The 20,948-nt window shown below is 39.0% G+C and overlaps 3 protein-coding genes across 6 annotated transcripts; 1 reads left to right on the forward strand and 2 right to left on the reverse strand.

Moving 5' to 3' along the window:
* Positions 1–131: 131 nt before the first annotated feature.
* On the reverse strand, positions 132–3,190 carry tomm22 (translocase of outer mitochondrial membrane 22 homolog (yeast)). Its single transcript, XM_026915657.3, has 4 exons — positions 2,882–3,190; positions 1,607–1,725; positions 1,376–1,493; positions 132–1,015 (listed from the first exon to the last, which is right to left on the reverse strand). Exons 1-4 carry the CDS (start codon positions 2,969–2,971, stop codon positions 941–943), a joined length of 402 nt encoding a protein of 133 aa, XP_026771458.2. The 5' UTR covers positions 2,972–3,190; the 3' UTR covers positions 132–940.
* Positions 3,191–3,919: 729 nt separating this feature from the next.
* Positions 3,920–7,486, forward strand: maff (v-maf avian musculoaponeurotic fibrosarcoma oncogene homolog F). Of its 3 annotated transcripts, none has more exons than XM_026915656.3 (3): positions 3,920–3,999; positions 5,574–5,634; positions 5,799–7,486. In XM_026915656.3, exons 2-3 carry the CDS (start codon positions 5,599–5,601, stop codon positions 6,240–6,242), a joined length of 480 nt encoding a protein of 159 aa, XP_026771457.1. In that variant the 5' UTR covers positions 3,920–3,999; positions 5,574–5,598; the 3' UTR covers positions 6,243–7,486. The 3 variants fall into 3 exon arrangements, with proteins under 3 accessions (XP_026771457.1, XP_026771455.1, XP_026771456.1); XM_026915654.3 differs by lacking the exon at positions 3,920–3,999 and adding an exon at positions 4,006–4,151; XM_026915655.3 differs by lacking the exon at positions 3,920–3,999 and adding an exon at positions 4,171–4,323.
* A 484-nt stretch (positions 7,487–7,970) lies between these two features.
* On the reverse strand, positions 7,971–20,875 carry tmem184ba (transmembrane protein 184ba). Of its 2 annotated transcripts, XM_026915650.3 has the most exons (10): positions 20,238–20,875; positions 17,904–18,137; positions 16,725–16,890; positions 13,679–13,769; positions 13,471–13,546; positions 13,243–13,334; positions 11,275–11,444; positions 10,961–11,155; positions 10,530–10,556; positions 7,971–10,396 (listed from the first exon to the last, which is right to left on the reverse strand). In XM_026915650.3, exons 1-10 carry the CDS (start codon positions 20,244–20,246, stop codon positions 10,167–10,169), a joined length of 1,290 nt encoding a protein of 429 aa, XP_026771451.1. In that variant the 5' UTR covers positions 20,247–20,875; the 3' UTR covers positions 7,971–10,166. The 2 variants fall into 2 exon arrangements, with proteins under 2 accessions (XP_026771451.1, XP_026771452.1); XM_026915651.3 differs by lacking the exon at positions 10,530–10,556.
* Positions 20,876–20,948: the final 73 nt, after the last annotated feature.

A 20,948-nucleotide genomic window follows, 5' to 3' on the forward strand; every position in this document is an offset into this window, starting at 1 on the left:
AATTAAACACAGCTTGATAAATTTCCCCATCAAGTTGCTTATGCAGTTCTATTTTTGTGTATGTAGTATGTGTACTACTATGTGATGCTCAATGTCCCATTATCATATTGCCATTAAACATTAGAAACAAATGCAGTTTTTTTTTGTTTAATTTCTGAAGACATGTTAAATATACAAAGATTTTCTGAAGACTTTTTGGAGGAGCAGAGATGAAAGATTTCTATGAAAGTGTTACAGATGATATTCTGTAAAATGCAATAATCATCTTGAGTGAAGAATTTTATGATGCCTTTACATCATTTAGGACTTTCTCTGTTTATAACTTCTTGTATTTCTTATGGGAAAGCAGCTAAAAGCAAGTAGTTGACACTGTGACTAAAGAATATACAACATAATCTGTTATCATTTATCATGTACTGTTTTTGTCATTGCTTCCACAAAAGTGTCATGAATTAAAACTCACTTGTAAAGAATTCTGATCATAACTTGTAACTTTACGAGGCTTAAACATTCATAATAAAAAAAATTACAGACAACCAAAATCCTGTTGTCTTTCTGAATGAGCAAAGCATTTGACTGGTCTTAGTAATCCATTAAGAAAGCTTTCATAATTAACTCTCAAATATGTTGTTGTCTCTGACTAGTGCATGTTCAAACAAACATGGTGTTATATATATATATATATATATATATATATATATATATATATATATATATATATATATAATCATACATACATACACACATCTTATTACATCACTGGAGTACTAAAGTCAATGGTTTCTCTTCAGAAAGACAAATGTAAAGAAAAAAAAGCAAAACATTGGATGACAGATTCCATGAATGAAGCCATCTTATTCCTCTCTTTTCAGATGACTAGATGACTCATTTCCAGATCCTCTGTGAACTGCAGCTTAAGGATGGAGTATGAGCCATTTCTTTATACCTTTCCAGGAGCAACGGGTGCCATTCCAGGTATTACACCAGATATTCCAGCATTTGGCCCCAACAGGATCTGAGCACACAATATCCATAATCTATTATTTAATGCACTAGTAAAAAGGCAATAATAAAAAAAAATAGGTACAGAAGAGCAGGCTAGAATACATATAAAAACAAACATAAAAAGATCTTTACACAATCTAATTTTTCATATACAAGAAAAACAACACAGACACCTTTTGTCCTGTAGTTATCAAACTTATTGTGGATGTAATAGTTAAAAATAAGAAAGAATACCTTTAACCACGACTAAATATGCTAATGTTATTTCAGCTGATATTGAATATTTAAGACTTGAAGACAAATGCAGCAAAAAACAGATGATCTATACCCATTTTAGAATAAAACCCCTCAGTTTATTGCTAAACATTACCTGTCTCTGTTGTTGCAGCTGTTGTTGTTCGAGCTGTAGTCTCTCTGTTTCAAACACGACTGGAAGAACCAGGATCATAAATGAAGTGGTGCCGATCCACAGTGCAGTGCGGGAAAAGCTACAGGAAAACAGGGAAGTGGGGGAAAACATTAAAGCTAAAAAAAAAAAAAAAAAAAAAAAACACCACCACATTATCACTAAATAATATGACAGATAAAGCCAGGACAGTACCTGTAAACTCTTTTCGCAAGGGCCAGCGAGCAGTGTGCCGATACTTCTGCTGCTGAGCGCAGTGTGTCAGGGAACATCTCCGTTAATCCCCACAGCCTCTCCAGCAAGGTTTCATCCAGCTGATGGGAACATCAGTGAGATATTAGAGAAACAGTTGAGATAACACCAGAAGTCTCCTACATTGCTTACTGTAGTGGTTTTCTGGGGTCCGAGAAGCATAGCCTGCAGGTCAGTCAGTTTTCATTTAATTACAAAAACAGAAATCACAACCCACCATCAAAGTTGTTGTCTTTGTTATTAGGTTCTTACAGTTTTTTTGCCTGTTTGACTGTTAATCCACACCTCAATAATTACTGTCTACTCAGAAGAAATGTATTCTGTCAGTGGAAAAGTTCAAGAAATGAAACCTCTATCTGTCTAATAAGCAGACAAAAAAAAATTCTTCTATGTATTTAAAACATTTTCATGAAACAACTCTGTTCTAAGATGGTCAGTGTGATTTATTTTACAGTAAAAGGGTGTCGCTACAAAGTTTGCAAACCCCTGGCTTACTGAATCTGAGCATTGATATTTACTGGGCATGGATGAAAATTCCGAGAGTTGCAGTTGTTCCAACTGGAGGCAAAGATGCACATATTTAGATGCATTGGATGCACAGAATTAGATTCAGTGAGTGAATACCGGAGAATATACTGGTTTGAAATAACTTTGATGTAAAATATAGATCTTCCTTTGCTAACTTACTTGTAACTGAGAATATTCAACTTCTATGTTTTCATAAGCTTTTGTTATATTCCTCACATTTCTTGAATGATTCATGGCTGATCAGTTAAGGTCAGTATACCTTTACGGAGAAGGACTGATCAGGGCTGAGCAGTAAAATACCCACCATGACCCTGGCAGGCACAACTAAATGACCACAGATCACGTGATCTAGTGCTATTAAGACAAATTTTTGCATAAAATCTTCTACACAAGCCAAAAATACAGAAAGAAACCTGTTCTGAAGGCTTCATCAAAGCTAACCTGCACTGGCTTTATCCTATCGTGCTTGTTATTCAAAAAAAAAATTAATAATAATAAAAAAAAAAATCTGGGTCACACACTACCCCCTACTTAACACTGAGTGCACTTCACTGAAGGGAGCCGTTTCTCCAGCAGGTGAAACAGGTAGCTGGTACAGTCTGGATAGATATTTTTCAACAACTACAATCTTGTTAGCTTTTCCTGCCTGTTCAGTTAAACAGTATTTTACATGTAGGTAGCTTAACTCACGTCATCATCGTCGTCTCCTTCGATGTCGTCTTGAGGTGGCCGTGTTTCCGCAGGCCCAGAGTCTGGAGACAGAACCGACACCGCAGCCATCACCCTTACACTTATTTACCCCAACACAGAGGAATGATAATTCACCTACTGCCTGTGCTGTGTGTAAAACTAGTAACTGCTCTTTCTATTCTGACACTACTATTAGCGAATATGAGAACTGGAGCGAAAACCAGTACATTAATTGTACCACAGCCGGAGGTCAAGTCGGTTACATGTGCAGCAAAAGAAGGAGCTGTTCTTTGCCTGCTGCAGGTCACACGCGCAGAAATGCCAACAGCGCCCCCTGCTGTAGGGGAGGACTGTCTACACACCAGCACTCAAGCTTGTGTGCTTGCTTGGTTTTAAAAACCAGGAACACCTTTACAGTACAACAGTTTTAAGGAGAAGTTGAAAAACAGCCGGGACTTTCCTGCAACAAGACAACAATTCAAACAATATGACGAAAAATAGACAGAGATCTATGTAAGAGGAACCAAAAGAACCAATATATTTACCAAGAAAAACTTTCTCCAGACATAACACATTTACATTTATGTTTACAAGGTTTACTTGGAGATATGTGATAAGAGAAGAAGAAGAGGAATTGGCAAAGATGGAAAAAAATACCAAAATAATATCTATCTATCCATCTTCATCTTTTTTTATTTTGTCCTTACACTCAGCTGTAGTGGGTGTGCCAAGGACTGTAGACTTTTAGGAAAAACAATGACATGGCATGTTTAAACAAAAAAAGTGTGGTACACCAAGTGTCCAGATAAATCTTTTAAAAATAATCTTTTAAAAAAGTAAAACGTTTGCTTGCATTTGATCTCTCACTTGCAGTGCGTGTGTGTTCTATACAACTTATGTTTTTTTTTGTTGTTGTTGTTGTTTTTTTACTTATTTGTTTGTTTGTTTGTTTGTTTGTTTGTTTTGTGCTTTTATTCTTTGGCATTTGGAATTCTTGCTGCCGTCATGCTGTTTACAAGCCTCGAGACTGTGGAGGTGTCGAGGCTCCGCCCACATTCTTGGAGCCTTACGTCATCGCGTGTTTTTTTTAATGAATGAAAGAATCCCACGGACAGACGGTGAGTAATTCCGGGAAAAGGCGGACTGTGGCGTTGTAGTGTAAAGTTGCTGAATTTGTTCATGTAAGTTCTTTAGTTCTGAATGTAAAGAACATCGTCGAATATCTGTTTTTTGGCTACGTCGGAAGGGCACAAGTTCAAGTCCACACCAGGCAAGCCTTTTTTCTTCCGTTTGTTTACAATATTGCTATCGTACTGAGTAATCCGCCCAGCTATGCTATGTAGCTAACTAGCTAGCTCTCGCTCCGGGGAGTGTGGAATTAGCGCTCTTCATATGTTAGTCATCATTAAATAAACTGATAAATGTGTCAGCAGGGTTTCTGAGTGAGTAGCAGTGTATTATGTTTATTTTTGTTAAGCTAGGTCAGTATGGTTGAGGTGTTTACCATAAGTACAAGATGACAGCACTAGCTGACTAGCTAGCTTTTAGCGAGAAATTAATTATTAAGGTAGCTAGCTGTTTCTTTAATTTTGTTGGAAAATGTTAAGCTGTATTTAACTGATCATGTTTATTTAATGGCTTTAATGGCCACTACACACTCTGAGAGCTGGGGAGTTATTAATTTATGCTTTTACGGATCAAAGTTTCCATGAATAAGGTTACACTACCATGTAAAAACCTGTAGATCTAATAAACCATGTTGTAGATGTTTCTTTAACTCTGTTTAACCTTTTACCTGCTGACGTTCCAGTATATTTTGGACATCAGCATTTTCACTGCTTGTATGATCAAGCACATTTGGCTTATTTTATTATCAGCCGTCCTTTACACTTGGATATATTAGATAAACAGCAAAGTGGCGGTTTAGTGGTGAGAAGTTATAAATGAGGCGAATAAATGTATGTGATTAAAGCTCAGTCGTAATGTCAGTTAAGGCCATGGGGACAGGACTTGTGCTGAATCATGGCTGAACAGCAGTACAGGCTCAGAGCCCGGCCCACACACTTCTCCTTTCAGCAGTGTGTTGGCCAACAGATCAGTGTTTAGTCTGTACTCTAAGCACATGTCACCTGCTTCTCCTTGTGGATATTTCACACACTGCATACGTGATGATTTCTCTACATGTGTATTGATACACATGCTGCACTGTGCTGATCTGTGTGTGAAATCTCAGTTAGGAGTGTATATACTCAGATGTGTACACCCTGCCTGTTTCTGCTCGCGAATCTTATTCATGTACTGTGTGTGTGAGTGTGTGTATAAACATCTGAATGTGAGAATGTTTAACATGTTTCTCAAATAATAAAAAGGTGAAACTGAACAAATTGCAGAAAGAAACTGTCTCTGAAACAGCTTAGGGAAAGTTTTTTGAGCTCAAGGCAGCATATCTTGTGTTCCTGTTTTCTGTTGCTGTAATAGTAGGTGTTACAGCCAGGCTAAACTGTAATATACTAAGATAATCTTCATTGTTGAATAAATTATGGTGATTCATAATATCATGGTGTTAATATAGGGCTGATTGATCATTGTAATTTAGTCCAGTCTTTATGTTAACGTGAGAAGATCAACATCAAGTGAATGTTTTTTTTTTTTTATGTATATGTGTATATAATTTTTTAATTTGTGTTTACAGGTATCATAAAAGAACAAACGCAACTATGACATCAGACAGCAGAGCCAGCAAAGCCCTACAGGTAAAAGTGAAATACACGTCTCTATCAGGATATGTTTTTCAGTACTGATGCCTTTTGGTTTTAATTTCACAAGGATGTGTCTCGTGTGTGTCTTGTTTTTACTGTCAAAATCAGTGAACGCTGTTTATTCAGGAGCTGTGATGACATTTGCCCTTTGTTTGTAGGTAAAGAGAGAGTGTGGAGAGAACGTTCCTGTGCTGTCGGACAGCGAGCTCATGTCTCTGTCAGTGCGTGAGCTGAACCTGCACCTGCGTGGTTTGTCCAGAGAGGAGATCCAGAAACTAAAGCAGAGGCGGCGTACGTTGAAGAATCGTGGCTACGCAGCCAGCTGCAGGGTGAAGCGCGTGTCCCAGCGCGAGGCCTTGGAGCAGCAGAAGAAGGAGCTGCAGCGCGAGGTGGAACGGCTTGGAGCAGAGAACGCAGGCATGCGCAGGGAGCTGGAGGGGCTCGGGGCTCGACTCGCAGCACTGCAGCGCTTCGCCCGCAGCCTCGAGTCTGCAGGAGGCAGCATTCTAGCTACAGCGCCTCGCCTCAACACTGCCTCTGTCATCACCATAGTGAAGAGCCCACAGCAAAGCCATGGCCCCAGAGAGCAAGAGGCGTCCTAGGGATGAGTCATACAGGCAATAGGCAAACACATACACACACACTCTCAAACAGGTAGAAGTACAAGGTACACAACAACTGGACCTTCTAAGCTGAAATGAATGACTGCCAAACATTTAGGAATGTTACACAACAAATAGTTGTGTAAGGAAAGTCATTGATGTCAGTGATGCAGGATTGCTTGCAGAATCTTTTGCCACACTATTACCCCAATGTTGCATTTTATTCACATTTTGTGTATTGGTTAATTGGACCATTTAGATAATGAGAATGCAGGGCATGTCTGCATTGTTTTTTTTTTTTTTACATGTTTTTGTGGACAACAAATTATTTTGTGTTCTGAATTTGAGAATTATTTGATTGTATTCACCAGTTTTATGTTTGGTCTATTGCATTTGCTTTAACCATTATAACTAACATATAAATAGGGTAAAGTTGGTAAGTTTACATGTAACGTAGCTTGAAAATATTTTAATTATACCAGTAATATTTATATGCCCAATTTTTGTTGTCACATGAAAAACTAGTCATAACTGTAGAGAATGTCTTTACTGGATTAATGATTAAGCTTGACTTAATATCTCTGACTACCAACTTGTTGTAAGTTGGCAAATATTGCTGGAATATATTCATAGTTATGATTAAGAAATAATCATAATTAATCTGTTATGATTAATAGAATGCCACGCCATGTCAATGCAAGCTTCTCAATACATTCCCACATATATTTTCAGTACTTAATCTGCAACATGGAGATTTCTTTTTGTCTGTACTTATAGATGAAGACCTAAAAGCTAGAGTGCTGTGATTTTACGTCCAAATACTGTTTATGTATAACTAGTTTGGGAATATTTTCATGTCCAATTATTGTAATGGTGTGATTTGTATTTAGGATAAGTATATTTTAATGAGCAGTTCAGCTATGCCAGTGTGTTTCCACTCCTGCTCTTCACAGAATATTTTAGTGTCTCCCTTACCCTAACATTCATTTAGCTGATAATTTGAGAGAGGTAACAGGGAAATGCTAAAACAGTCATGACAGAGTGGGACATGTTACTGGAATATTTGTTCCAGTATGTGTGATGACTGTATTTGTGCTAATACATTATAGTGGCTTGTTTGCAGTGGTATTTTTGTACATAAAAGTAGATTATTTATAATGACAACATACTTTTGGAAGTCTAGAAAGTATCACATGAGGGTATAAAGTATGAAATACTAGTGAAGAGTAAATGTGGAATAAAAAGTGACATAAGGAAAAGAAACCAGTGTAAGAGGCTGAGAGAGGAACAAAAGGTGATTCTGAAAGTGCAAGAGGGAAAGAGTGACACAAGTTGTGGCTATAAGCGATCATATTAACTCATGGTTGACAAGAAGATTGCCAACTATTAGCTTTACTAACTCCAGCATTGAGGAGTATACAATATATGTATTAATATTTATAGGTTAAAACATTTTTATTGCAATGAAATCTGTTAAAGCTATTTCAATAATTTTAATATTGAACACTTGATTTCAGTAACAACTTGTTCTTATGTTTTGGTTCCAAACATGCTGGATGTTTTGTGAAGTAGCAAAATACAAGTCTTTTATTTGTATTTATTACATATATTTTTCTATGGTAAAATATTGTCTATTTTATGCCATTAATTGAAATAAATGTATATATTGTACATAAAATTGTGTATGCTCATTGAAAGAAAATGTGTTTAAAAAAAGATCAATTCAAATACAGATAAAATCCTTATTTATTATTTTGTAGGGACATCACAAGGAAAAATAGAAGCATCATCTTTGCAGGAAAAATATACAATGGCACATTAAAAATGTAAAAAATATCAAAGCATTTGCTTGATCATGCATGCTATTGCTCTAACTGTGCTTAAAATATATCCTAGTGTACAAAAGGCCCTGATAGCCTTGACAGTTTCATACCTAGTAACAATAATGATTTTCTCTCTAAATCATTCATTCCTGGTCAGTTATTACTTTATCCTGGTCATGGGTGAGGTGGATCCAGATTCCTCTGAAGGCATGGATACACCCTTAACGAAACTTCTGTCCATCACAAGGCTGGACACACCCATATATTCATTCACACACTCATTCATGCCTAGAGTACACCTACCAGCAAGTTTTTGGAAGTTTGGAGGACACCCACACAAACACGAGGAGATCATGTACAGGTACGCCACACACAGTAACCCAACCTCGGGATCAAGGCAGGAACCCTGGAGGTGTAATGCGGCAACACTACCCACGACACCGCCATGCCACCTCTCTCTAAATCATTTTCAACAATTTTGGGATTAGCTTCCTTACAGCAAAGAAAGCTTGTTACAATTATTTGAATGTACAGAATGTCTGGATGCCCCCTGAATAAATGACTGGGATGAGTTACTCAAAAGCCTCAGATTTCCTTTAGGGCACTGGGCTAGATTTAGTGCATTAATGAGAAATATTTCCAGAAATCCTCTATTAAGAATGCAAACCAAAAACTAACATACTAAAAAGCAGGTACCATAAATATACTTAAATGCTGTAGCTAGATAATTTATACTGGCCTCTATTGCACAAATAAGAGCAAGACAGACATAAATACTTCACTCTAATGCTAGATAGGCCAAAGATATAACAATATCCACAACAAGCAGAGTCTAGGCCAGGAAGGCAGTAGTGCTACCGTAAGAGAACTGAAATGAAGAAAAACCACAAAGGAACAGGAAGGAAATATCGATGTGGCCATTAGAAACACACCATAGCAGCTAATATGTCCTACTGAGATAAGGTGCCGATGCCCTCATACTGTACAGGATGCCTCCCTCTAGTGGCCCTCAAGAAATAATGGGCCTATTTACCTAGAGTAAGCCTACTCATAAAGGAGCTAAGTCAACTGCCATAAGCATACAAAAAGAAAATTAAAAAGTACAAAGATAAAACATTTATAGTTTCACTCTTTACTGCCTCATTAGGAAATATTTGGGATGTACATTTAGATGATTTTGCAGTTTAAGCAGCATTTATCTGCATAACTATAGCAGTTTTTATTTTACCCCAGCTAACCCAGATAATGGACTTATTGCCAAGAGTACTGCCAGTTCCTCGATGTCTAACACACTAAAGAAAACATGTTAATGTCTGACATGCCCAGTTACAACCTAATATTCCAGTCTGCTTAACAGCCAAACCCCAACCCAGAGCAGATTTCCCTTAATCTGAAATCTCAAGCCCAATTAACTGTTGCTTTCTTAACTACAACTCCACTCTGTCCCTGATTCATCAATCACAAAAACCTGCTCCATACAGCTGCCAAAACAGACGCTGTGAGATATTAAAGCCCTCTTCTGCTCACTCCCGCAAACCCCTTTTACATCAACTGTAAACACTGACCATCTTACACAGAGCTGAGCTTGAGCATGGGAAACAAAGAAAAACCCTCAAACTCTTACTGATCACTGTCACTCAAATACATTACTTGGATTATAAATCCTCCTAAGTTCAGTTTGCTGAGTTTAAATTTTTCTGTCACTCTATAAGTAAATGCCTTCAGAAAAAAATCAAATCAATTCAAGTATAAATGTGTAAAAATGCTGATAAGCACTTATTAAGCCAACTAAATATTTCCTATTAATAACTGAAAAAAATGTTACTCTTAAAATAAACCACTTAGAAGGCAGAACATACCAAAAGGCTTCCGCAAAAGTATTTGTTGTTTCACCACGTCAATAACAATGAAACAATAAGCAGCGATACTTGTAATACTCCAACATGTAAATCGTTGGACTAGTTGTCATATGGTCCTGTAACGATGTGTCCCCAAGATAAACGGCTCAACTACCATTACAGCATTGCAGCATAGAATCTATCCTAGATACATAAGAGTACCTCTACATATATTTGGATGTTTGCGTGAGCCTACGCTGGGGCTAAAACTCATCATCAGAGCTGAGCAGGAGGGTTTTCTCAGTATCCCGCGCGCTCATAGAGCTATGACTACGGGAGAGGGGTGGTGCTTTGACCCCTTGTTCCAGAGTGGACTGTTGAGTGTACTGCTGATAAGCTGGAGAGAAGTTGTGAATGGCGTCCTGGACCATGTCCCCAGGGTTTATGGTTTCCTTCAGACTGCTTGAGATGCTTTTCATAGGAGCCGAGCGACCTGGGAGAGACAGAAGGGAAATTTTTAAAACAGAGGCTCAGAAACATAACATTTATTTAGTTTAGATGTAATTATATATTTTTAAATTTAAAAGTAAACATCTTTTTATAAATGCCTTAAGTGTGAGGCCTACCGTACTGTCCATAAGTTGGAAGAGGGCCTTTAGGCAGCATGAGGAATGGGAGGAGAGATTGAAGAGAGAACCAAAGAGGTTGTGGGAATGAGAAGAGCATGAGATTTGAAAGTAGGGATGATGAGGGCAGGCAAGCAGGGAAACAATATTGGTAACAAAAAGGCGTGAAAAGCGTTTTGATGAAGGAGGTATGAATGCATGGTAAACATGGTGGTGGAACATAAAATGGGAGGAAAAGACAAGAGATAGGAGGAAAGTTAAAAGAGTAAGTGAGTCAGGAGAAAGAAGTCATTATAATTCCTTAGAAAGAAGCCTGGATTAAAGTTGTCTAATCCAGCAACAATGACAAAAGGCACAAAAAGAGCATGCTAATAAGTGTAACAATCATCAGCTGCTTGTTTGTGAATAGAAAATCCTGTGAGGTGCCTCACCATGCGAGTCCAGCCTCTTATCCATGTACACTTTGTATGTGAAAGCATGGCGCAGGGCCACGGCAGCAAAGAACATCTCAATGCAGATAATGAAGTTCTGATAGCCAGCTGCCACAGTGCCCTCACCAACAGACACCTCGGCAGAGTTGATCTTTGGAATTGCACCACATTTCTCGAGGATGGCCAGGAGCATACCTGAAAAGATATTGTTCATATGACACATCAGTTGTTACTCGGTTTCCATCTACTGCCGATGCTTATTTGGATATTGTCTTCCATGAGAAAAAACACATCAGGAAAAAAAGGTGACTCACCTTGCCAAAAGGAAAGAAAGATGACTGATTTAACCATGAAAAATTTGAGCACAGGGCTGTAGGGGCTAAGCAGGTCTCGGGTGGCGAAGTAGAAGAGGAAGAGAGCGTACAGGGACAGGCTGACTGAGACATTGTAGATGATGGTCACATACAGATACCCGCTGGCCACACTGTTACATAAAAAAAATAAATAAATAATAATAAAAATTTTTTTTAAAAATAATAAAAAAGGTCGCCAGGCAACCAAACACTTTTTATTAGGGATACTAATGGTGATAATGGTTAATATGTTAAAGAACAGTATATTTGGAAATTTTTTTAATTAGACTTTATCATTTTAAGGTTCACAGAAAACAGGTATTTCATATAGTACAAGTCTGTATTACTTTAAATGTATAAATAAAAATAAAACTTGCCCTTAGTCAAATTAATAACAGTAAATATATTAATATAACCAATGGATTGAAACAAAGACAATTAAAATATGGAAAAAACAAGTTATTCTTGTTTTAATGCAATGGGGTCCAAAGAAAGTAAAACTAAAAAAATATAAGTTTAGCTCACTTTAGCCAAGTTAACTGATAATGCAGTGAACTGTGTTATTCAAGAATGCAAAAATTACGATCTTGATTAAAATATGCAATATGCATTTATTAAGCAACCCTACTTTTTCTTGTTTAATACACTGCCTGGCCAAAAAAAAGGTCACTGTTTGGGTTTAAATAAGCAAATACTTAAGATCATCCAAATACTGATTGGATCATTACTGCAGTGATTAATATGTTTCAGCTGGCAACAATTCTTTTAACATGAACTGACGCAGTGTGTAGCTTCTCATTTCTTAAACATCCATGGCAGATTACGTATCCCATGGTCGTGGAAAAGATGTTACTGAAGAGGAAAATTGTTGGCCTGCATCAAGCACAGAAAACAACTAAGGAGATTGCTGAAATCACTGGAACTGGGTTATGAAATGTTCAGTGCATTATTAAAGCCTGGAAGGATAGTGGTGAACCGTCAACTTTACAGCAGAAATGTAGTCGGAAAAAAATCTTGAATGATTGTGATCAGAGATCTTTTTTTTTAAAAAGCTTGGTGATGTCACATCGTAAAAAAATCGACAGGAGAACTCACGGCTATGTTTAATAGTGAAAGTAAGAGCATTTCCACACGCACAATGTGATGAGAACTTACAGGATTTGGACTAAACAGCTGTGTGGCCACAAGAAAGCGATTTGTTAGTGAGGCTAAACGGAAAAAATGACTTCAATTTGCTAGGGAGCATAAAGACTGGACTGTGGAGCAATGGAAAAAGGTCATGTGGTCTGATAAAATCAGATTTACCCTATTCCAAAGCAATGGGCGTGTCAGGGTAAGAAGGGAAATGCATGAAGTGATTCACCCGTCATGCATAGTGTCTACTGTACAAACCTCTAGAGGCAGTGTTATGATCTGGGGTTGCATCAACTGGTCAGGTCGAGGCTCAGCCTCATCGTGTGGCAATAAAACGAAGTCAGCTGAGCACCTGAATGTACTGAATGACCAGGTTATCCCATCAATGGACTTTTTCTTCCCTGACAGCACAGGCATATTCCAGGATGAAAATGCTAAGATTCATCAGGCTTAACTTGTGAAAGAGTCGCTCAGGGAGCATGAGAAATCATTTTCACACATGAATTGGCCACCACAGAGTCCTGACCTTAACCCCATTGAAAGTCTTTGAGATGTGCTGGAGAAGACTTTACAGAGTAGTTAGACTCTCCCGTCCTCAATGCAAGATCTCAGCCAAAAATTAATGCAACTCTGGATGGAAATAAATGTTGTGAAGTTGCATAAGGTTGTTGAAACAATGCCAGGACGAATGCGTGCCGTAATAAAAGCTAAATGCAGTGCAACAAAATATTAGAGTGTGCGACTTTTTTTTTTTGGCCAGGCAGTGTATTACAGTATGTAAAGAGGAACACATACTTGAAGTCTCCATCACGATATTTTCCAAAGGCCTGCAGGATGACAGTGACCACCGCCATCAGGGGCTTCACCACACAGAACTGGAGTGTGGCCTGTGGAGGCAAAAACAAAAGGTCAAGATACAGTGGACTGGAAGTGTAATTTCACATTTGAGCAAGAAATCTTGAGAAAACATTTTTTATTTTATTTTTATGAGTTGAGTAAGAGGAAGAAGTTCTTCATGCCCACCTGCTTACAGAATCTGAGGAAGCCAATAGAATAGGTCTTGCCCCAAAGGCAGCAAGTCCCATAGACACAGCTGGACCTTCACAGGGCAAAAGAACACACTTTACATATTAGAGGGACGAAAAAACTGATCTGATGTTGCAGACATATAGCTGTCAATTTTATTCCACTGGTTGATGAGAAATAATCTGAGGAAGAGTACAGGACTTACTCGATGGGCTTCCCTCTGATCTCAGACATGATGGCACTCTCACCTCCCAGGTACTCGTAACAAAGGCTCAGAAAGTTGTAGATCACAAATGCTGCAGAAGAACCAAAAACAAAGAAAGAGACAAAGATGTTGATATAAGTGCATCCTAAGTTAAGCATAGAATTTGCAAGATGCAATTATAAGTATTACACAATTAGAAAAATGGTCATACAAGTATATAATTACCATTTATACTTATAATTAGGCAATATAGCAAAGCAAGAGTAGCTAACATTTGGGAAAATTATGGCTTGTTTATCTACTCCGCTAGCAGAAACAGATCCCGAGGAAACCACACACACACACTTTACGGCACGTTGGCTAGCTAGCTCACATTGATTTGCACATTCCTGTTAAAGGTGCTTCCGGGCAATCAGCTTCTCTTCTTCTTTTTCATCTTCACTGATGGGATTTCATCTTTAAGTCAAAACTTATATTCCTGAAAAGTGTCTTTTGCCATTTCAGTAACTCTACTGGAGTAACGGTTTCAAACTAGGACGTGGAATTTTATGTGGCGAACACATACGAGTGTAGTGATGCAAACAGTGAAATGTCCCAGTGCATGTATAGTCATATAAGTCAGAAGTTCATAGATTGCTTTGTGTGCTGCTGAAGGTCATAGTTAATTTAATCTGTCCATATGAATTAAATTGTCTGCACTGTGAAAAAAGGATAGAACTTTCCTAACTTACTGTAGTTCTACTGACCACAACAGGAAAAATGCAATAAAAAACAAACAAACAAACAAAAAAATATCTCCTTTACAAAGCACTCAGAATTCTGTTGTTCGGCTGGTTCATAACCTCACAAAGTTCTCTCTTTCAGTTCCCCTGCTCAGAAAACTTAACTAGCATCCAGGTGCAGCAACACTGAAATTCAAAACACTTGCCCATGCTTTCTAAGCTTTAGCTGCCTCTAGACTATACAGTATATGTACCTTGGCTCAGGACTGCACACCTGCACCCCAGCTCGGGTCTTTAACCTCTGGCATGTCCTTCTCTGAGATCTGAGCATGCTTGTAAGGTGAGATCCCTCTGCTTAAGTGTCTTGGAGGCATGAACTTTACCCTCCAGTCCAAACCATGTCTCCTTAAAAGGCTAAAGACCTGCCTCTTTGGGCAATATCTAGAATAACACTTGAGTGGTTTTCTTTGCACTTACTTTTGACCTTTTTTTCTATTATTCCTTAGTCTTCTGAACTTCTTTCTATTTCTTATTTGCATCCTTTCTGTTTCTAATGAGACCAGTATAGCCCTTGTACAAGCCAGCATCATTTTTCAGGTTATGAATCCTTACAGTTTAATTTTTTTGCAAGAGACTCTGGATAAGAAGGTCTGCCAAACAAGAAAATGTAAATGTTAATTGAATTTTTAAAGATATAATGAGAATTCTGAGTAATAAGTACTTCATAATACTTTCAACAATTTAACAAGCTCGTTAGCCGAGATTACAGTGAAACAAGCACATTCTAGCGCTTTTTACATTCAACTTACTAAAAAAGCACAAATTAATTGTGACAATTGCTTCAAACATGGCTTATGTCTCAATGCTTGCCTAATCTAGTTCCTGCAAGCATATAATCTACAGCTCACTGCATCTGTATGAAGCCTAATAATGTACATGTCAGAAAGCCATATGGGAAGTCCACGCAGAAACCCAACTGTGGCACTCATCACACCCTCCTCATGGGTTTAATTTGTCCGTGTCTCATGGTCTGTCGAGCAGTTGGTGAGCGTGTGTGGGTGGGGGTGAGTGTTGCTCTATATATAGCAGGAATGCTGCAGGAACAAAGCTGTGTGGTTGGCTGGTGATGTGTAGTGAAGCTGCAGTACAGAACAGCTGAAGGGTTTTGTTGATGCAGACATCACCTTTGCAGCTACACCCTGCACCCACCCATTCAGCACCTCCCTTCTGCCCTGCTAATACATGCAACAAGTGACAGCAAGGGGGACCTAATCATGCAATCACATTACTCAAGCCATTTTGACAGCACATGAAGAAAAAGTATAAAGAACACTATAAACTTAAAAATAATTTTCTTCACCATCACAAAGAAGGCTGATGCGACAGGTATCAGGGATGTTAGAACTAATTTCAAGCATGTCTTTTTCACCTCATACACCATTACTAAACCAGTTAACGATATAGTGAGCAGTTTTGGTGGACTTATTTCAAGCTAACTCAAAAATTTAGTAAATACCACCCCCTCCCTTCAACACCAAAACACATGCCTGGACTAGTGCGCCTGAATGCTGGTCCAAGAGGGGAAAGCTTTCTGAATGCACAGGCAACAGAAACACTGCCCTGTACTGATTGGATGGAAACTGGAGTTTTTCCTCTGAGCAAATACTTTACTGCAGAAATGTAACAAGAACTTTGCCAAATATAGATTTTTTTTTTTTTTTTTTAAATCACTGTCTCCATATTTAAGAGGAAATTATTTTTATCACGTTTAAGTCAGCAGGAGTTGTATTTAATAATATTTTATATTTTGGAGTTTAACAATAATTCTAATGCTTATATCAGTGTTTCTGAGTTATGCTCCTAGACTACTCCAGCCCTACACCGTTCAGTGTTTTCCTCACTCCAGCACACCTGGTCCAACACTGGAAGGGTTTGTTAATTAGCAGATGAGTCACCTTGTGTTGCAAGCAAGGAACACACTACAGGGCAGAGAGAGTCCAGGAGAAAGACTCATAAACACGGTTCTAAAAGTTCCACTCACTAGCCACTTTACTAATAATGAAGCAGATTGATGTTAATCAAAGGTCAGGTCCATTCGTTTATCCCTGAGTTTTTCTGTACCTTCTCAATAAAAGCTAGTGCAACACTGTTGCTATGCAACAGGCAGCACTCCCAAAGTAATCCCTGGAGCTGAGTGCATTGAGAACAAATACGCAGGGCCTGAGAGACACGGTGGAGAGCAGAACAGCTGTGAAAATCTGTGGACACTACGGAATTTAAAGCTCATCACAATTTACATCATCATTTGCACAACGCAACATTACCTTCATAGCAGTCTCTGACTGTGTCAAAATAGACGTAGTACTGATCGTTGGTGAAGAAGAGAAGGCTGAGCCATGAGTCAAAAGCATAGATGGGAACGATGAAGAGGATGCGCACTATGTGTCTCTGCTCGTTTGGAGAACTGTAGTAGCGCAAGTGCATGTAGATCTGAAAGGGAGAAAAGAATACAGTAATCCAAATCAGTCTGGTTTCAAAGGGATGAGTTCCACTATTACTTTTAAATCTACAGACAGTATGACATAAACTAACTGTTTTCAGGAGTTGACCACTGCACAATTCTCAACTCAATTTGGCTACTCATTTAGATACAATCCTTATTTCTCCCATTTCTGGCTGTTTTATGCTTTACTTTGATCCCACAGTGCTATATTAGTGATTTGCTGACCTGATCTCTGATATAGTGGTCTAACTGAGTTTCTTCTGCAAGATCCAGTGGTACTGAGTTAACCAGCTAACACTAGATAGCTTAAAAGTCATAGCTTTGTTTAAGAGGAAAGTTTTCTGTGTTTACATGTTAACCAGTTTACATGGTTGTGTGTTATTTGGGGGAACGTCTCGCTGGCTGTTCCTCTTTCAGGTGTGATGACATAGGACATATTCTAGCTGGTGTATGACGTGTACTCGAAAACTGCTGCTCATTCAAACCCAATAGCTCTGACTGTGAATGACTTTTGCAGGATTTCCAGGGCAACTCATAGCAGTACACCAATCATGGTTTTAGAATAATTTTTTCTTCTCCAACACAACAATTTTCATTAAAAAAACACGCATTGAAGCGTTGTACACCGTATACATGTACAAAGTATGCAGTACTTTCCAATAACTTTTATCAAAACCTGCTTAACCTGTCTTTTTGAGCCTGAGTCACCTAGTGAGCTTCAGCAAACTAGCTGATAAAAGCTAACAAATGCAGCCTACTGTAATAATACATTTATACTTTGCAAGGTTCATGTGAATAATTATTTTCCCTGCTTGTGCCATTGTGTAAAGTCCTGCTTGAGTGGATGACCAGGCTGGGAAGCTTACACATTTAGCTGTCAATCAAGCATCCTCCTTACAATATTAAGACCTAGATGTTTAATGTAACATCACACAAAGATTTTTAATATTTTACCATATTATCCCTTGTTTAAAGTTTAAGTGGTGATTGAAGTTTGTACCTGGTGGCAGGTAAACAACAATGCTGTCCATACAAAGAAGCCGGACACAGCCTGTGCTGTGGTGGTCATAAGGAAGATGGGCTGATCAGGGGTGAGAAGTGGAGCCTCAGGGAGCCACGAGATGTTGGGTCCAGCAGGGGACACTGTAGATGGAGATCCTGGAACCATTGTAGCTACTGAGGCCTCACCGAACCGCTCTGACAAGGGCACGTCACGTCTCCAGAGCCTGGGGATCTAAAAGGCATCAGGAAGAGAATTTACCTACACACATCGTTATGCTTTCAAAAACACCAATGGCAAATTATTTTATACCAAGTGCTCTTATATCAGTTTAGCTACATACATGGAAAGATTTGTTGCTAACAACCTTACCTTATAACCTTACACTGAAAATGTATACCCTAGTGTTGCTCTGATTAACGAGGTGAGAATAATGTCATCCCTGAGAGCAGAGCCAGTTTTGCTTTCTCGGACTCCTAGCCACAAAAAGCAGTGGTACGGCTGGGATTCATACTGGCGTGTTCCTGACAATAGGGTGAACACTTTTTGTTGCACCACTCAGGAATGGGCAAAGTTTTAATGTTAGTCAAAAAGTACTGGGGATTACCTAAAATGTTCATTTTATTCAATATGATCATATGCTGTGGTTATCTGGATATGAAGAGCATAAGAAGTCATTAAGAAGCAGGAGACACAATTTTTGGTGAATTGTTTCATAACGTTAGAGAAAGTAATAAGGATAGCAAAAGATCTTGCAGTCACTCCCACTCATCTACTTTAGAGTCAGTTGAAATGCTTCCCTCAGGTAGATGACTCAGGATACAAAGTTCCTATCAGATCATCTTCAAAAGCTCTGTGACACCATTGTGAAATATATTGTAACTAAAAGTATATAACATACTTTAACCTCTTATTCAGTTTTCAAATGTGTCTACTGTTAACCTTTTATGTTTTTTGATGGCGTCTTTCATGTTTTCTGTTATGGCTCTGTAAATGTTTTATGGTTTTAAAGCGATTAGTGCATGTGATGTTTTACAATGAGGCTAAAGATGAATTTCCCCAGTTATACGGTTATAAAGTTGTAACTGTATTCAGCTGGAGCGGCACAGTGACGCAGGGGGGGAGCGCTGACACCTCCCAGCTTCAGGGTCTCCGGTACGATCCTGAGCTCAGGTTACTGTCTGTGAGGAGTTTCTGTGCATCTTCTCCCCGTGAGTGGTTCCTCTAGATTCTGTGAATGAGTGTGTGTGCTTGGTGCCCTGCAATGGACTGGCATCCCATCCTCGCACTCAGTGTTCCCTGCATAGGCTCCGGATCCACCACGACCCTGACAAGGCGGTTAATGAAGATGAATGTATTGACCTGTACTGAATTCAGGATTTTGTTTAAGCTATGAGTCAAAGGGGTGCTGAAGTGTACTAGAAAAGTACTGTGCTGTAAAGCAATCTCTGGAATACCATTATACCAAAAAGCTCTGTGTAGTATACTGCAAGGAATTGTAAAAACTGACTGTCTGTTCACCGGAAGTAGGCGGGGCTTAAAAAGGGCCTATCGTGCGCAGGAGCTGGTTCTGCGTCACGTAGCAACGGCTCATATTTTAATACGTAACCACGCAAATCTGAGCGCTTCTCTACGGAGCGTCACGCGCGCTATTTAGAGCGACACGTCTGAGTGCAATTTAGTGACGCAAAATCACACACACACACACAGAGGTAGAGAGGTAGATAGAGATAGAGAGGTAGATAGGTAGATAGAGAGACAGAGAGAGAGAGAGAGAGAGAGGGGGGGGGGGGGTCATACATGTTTGCGATGAGAGCATTAAAACCAGCAGTAACTCGGTCATTAGCACAGCTCAGGTGTTCACTGATGCACCACTGAAGCCGAGGCTTTAACACACAAACATCCGGTGAAATTTCCCAGAGCCAGGAGTGTGAGTTTCCTCACTAAATTTATAAACAGTTCCTAACACATGTGCATCTCAGTGGCTCAGGCGATCGAGCTGAACAGACTTCAGCAGAAGCCATGAATCCCCTCGAACCAGATTCAACATCCTCTCACTGGTTTGTAATACAAACTGAACCACAGATTCAGTGTGTGGCATTAGCATTCACACTGTCCTCTACAACACAACGATATAGCAGCTACAGACATAAGAAGTTGTTTATAAGCTGTTAAACTACAAGTAATGAAAGACAGTGAAAGACAGACAGCACTACTCCAGAGAAGTTTTACAGCGCGCTCGAGAAGCTTAGCTTTGTCTCTGTTAGGAAATGCTAACATAACAACAACAGTCAAACATTGTTATTAATAGACTTAACACACACAGACACTTACCAAACGCATGAATGGTGTTTTAAAACAAAGAGCCAGTAGAAGAGAGAGGGCCTTAACTCCTCAGAGCCATCACCGTGGCCCGTCATCCATGTTTATCTTCCCCGAGCTCACTGACACTGAGGCTAAAACTCCTGCTGCGGATAACTAACTAACTAACTAACTACCTAACTAACTCTCCACAGCGCCATGAAGAAACACAACACACAACTTTTACACTAAATCACCCCGCAGGACTTATTACTATGCTCCGGTTGTAACGCGTCTGGAGTATAAAACCCTTCGAAGCTGCTAATAAGCGCAGGCGCCGCACTGAGGATTATCACAGCTGAATGGAGATAAAGAGGTGAAGCGGCAGCGAGCTGAAGCCGGAGAGCCTGCGACGAAACTCACCAGGGTTGCCAGATTGAGTTGGAATAATCACTGTCCTCAATTCTTTATTCCCCGAAAAACACCACATTTTTCACATAAAATGTAAGCATGGCAACATTACATCAGACGAGAAATGAATAAAGAACTGTTTTTATCCTCAAATGTTTAAGCTAAACCAAATTATGTTCTGTCCATGCACATTTTCGCAGTCACAATCCAAACAAAAGCAGTAACCGAGAAAACACAATTCAATCTGGCAACACTGGATGCCGTCTGTACTTTTTTAAAATGGTTGAACCCTTCACCACTCTTCAACATAAAAGTCTTTATTGTGGCGCAACT

This window comes from Pangasianodon hypophthalmus, chromosome 12 (genome assembly GCF_027358585.1).
Source record: "Pangasianodon hypophthalmus isolate fPanHyp1 chromosome 12, fPanHyp1.pri, whole genome shotgun sequence".
Lineage (NCBI taxonomy): Eukaryota > Metazoa > Chordata > Actinopteri > Siluriformes > Pangasiidae > Pangasianodon > Pangasianodon hypophthalmus.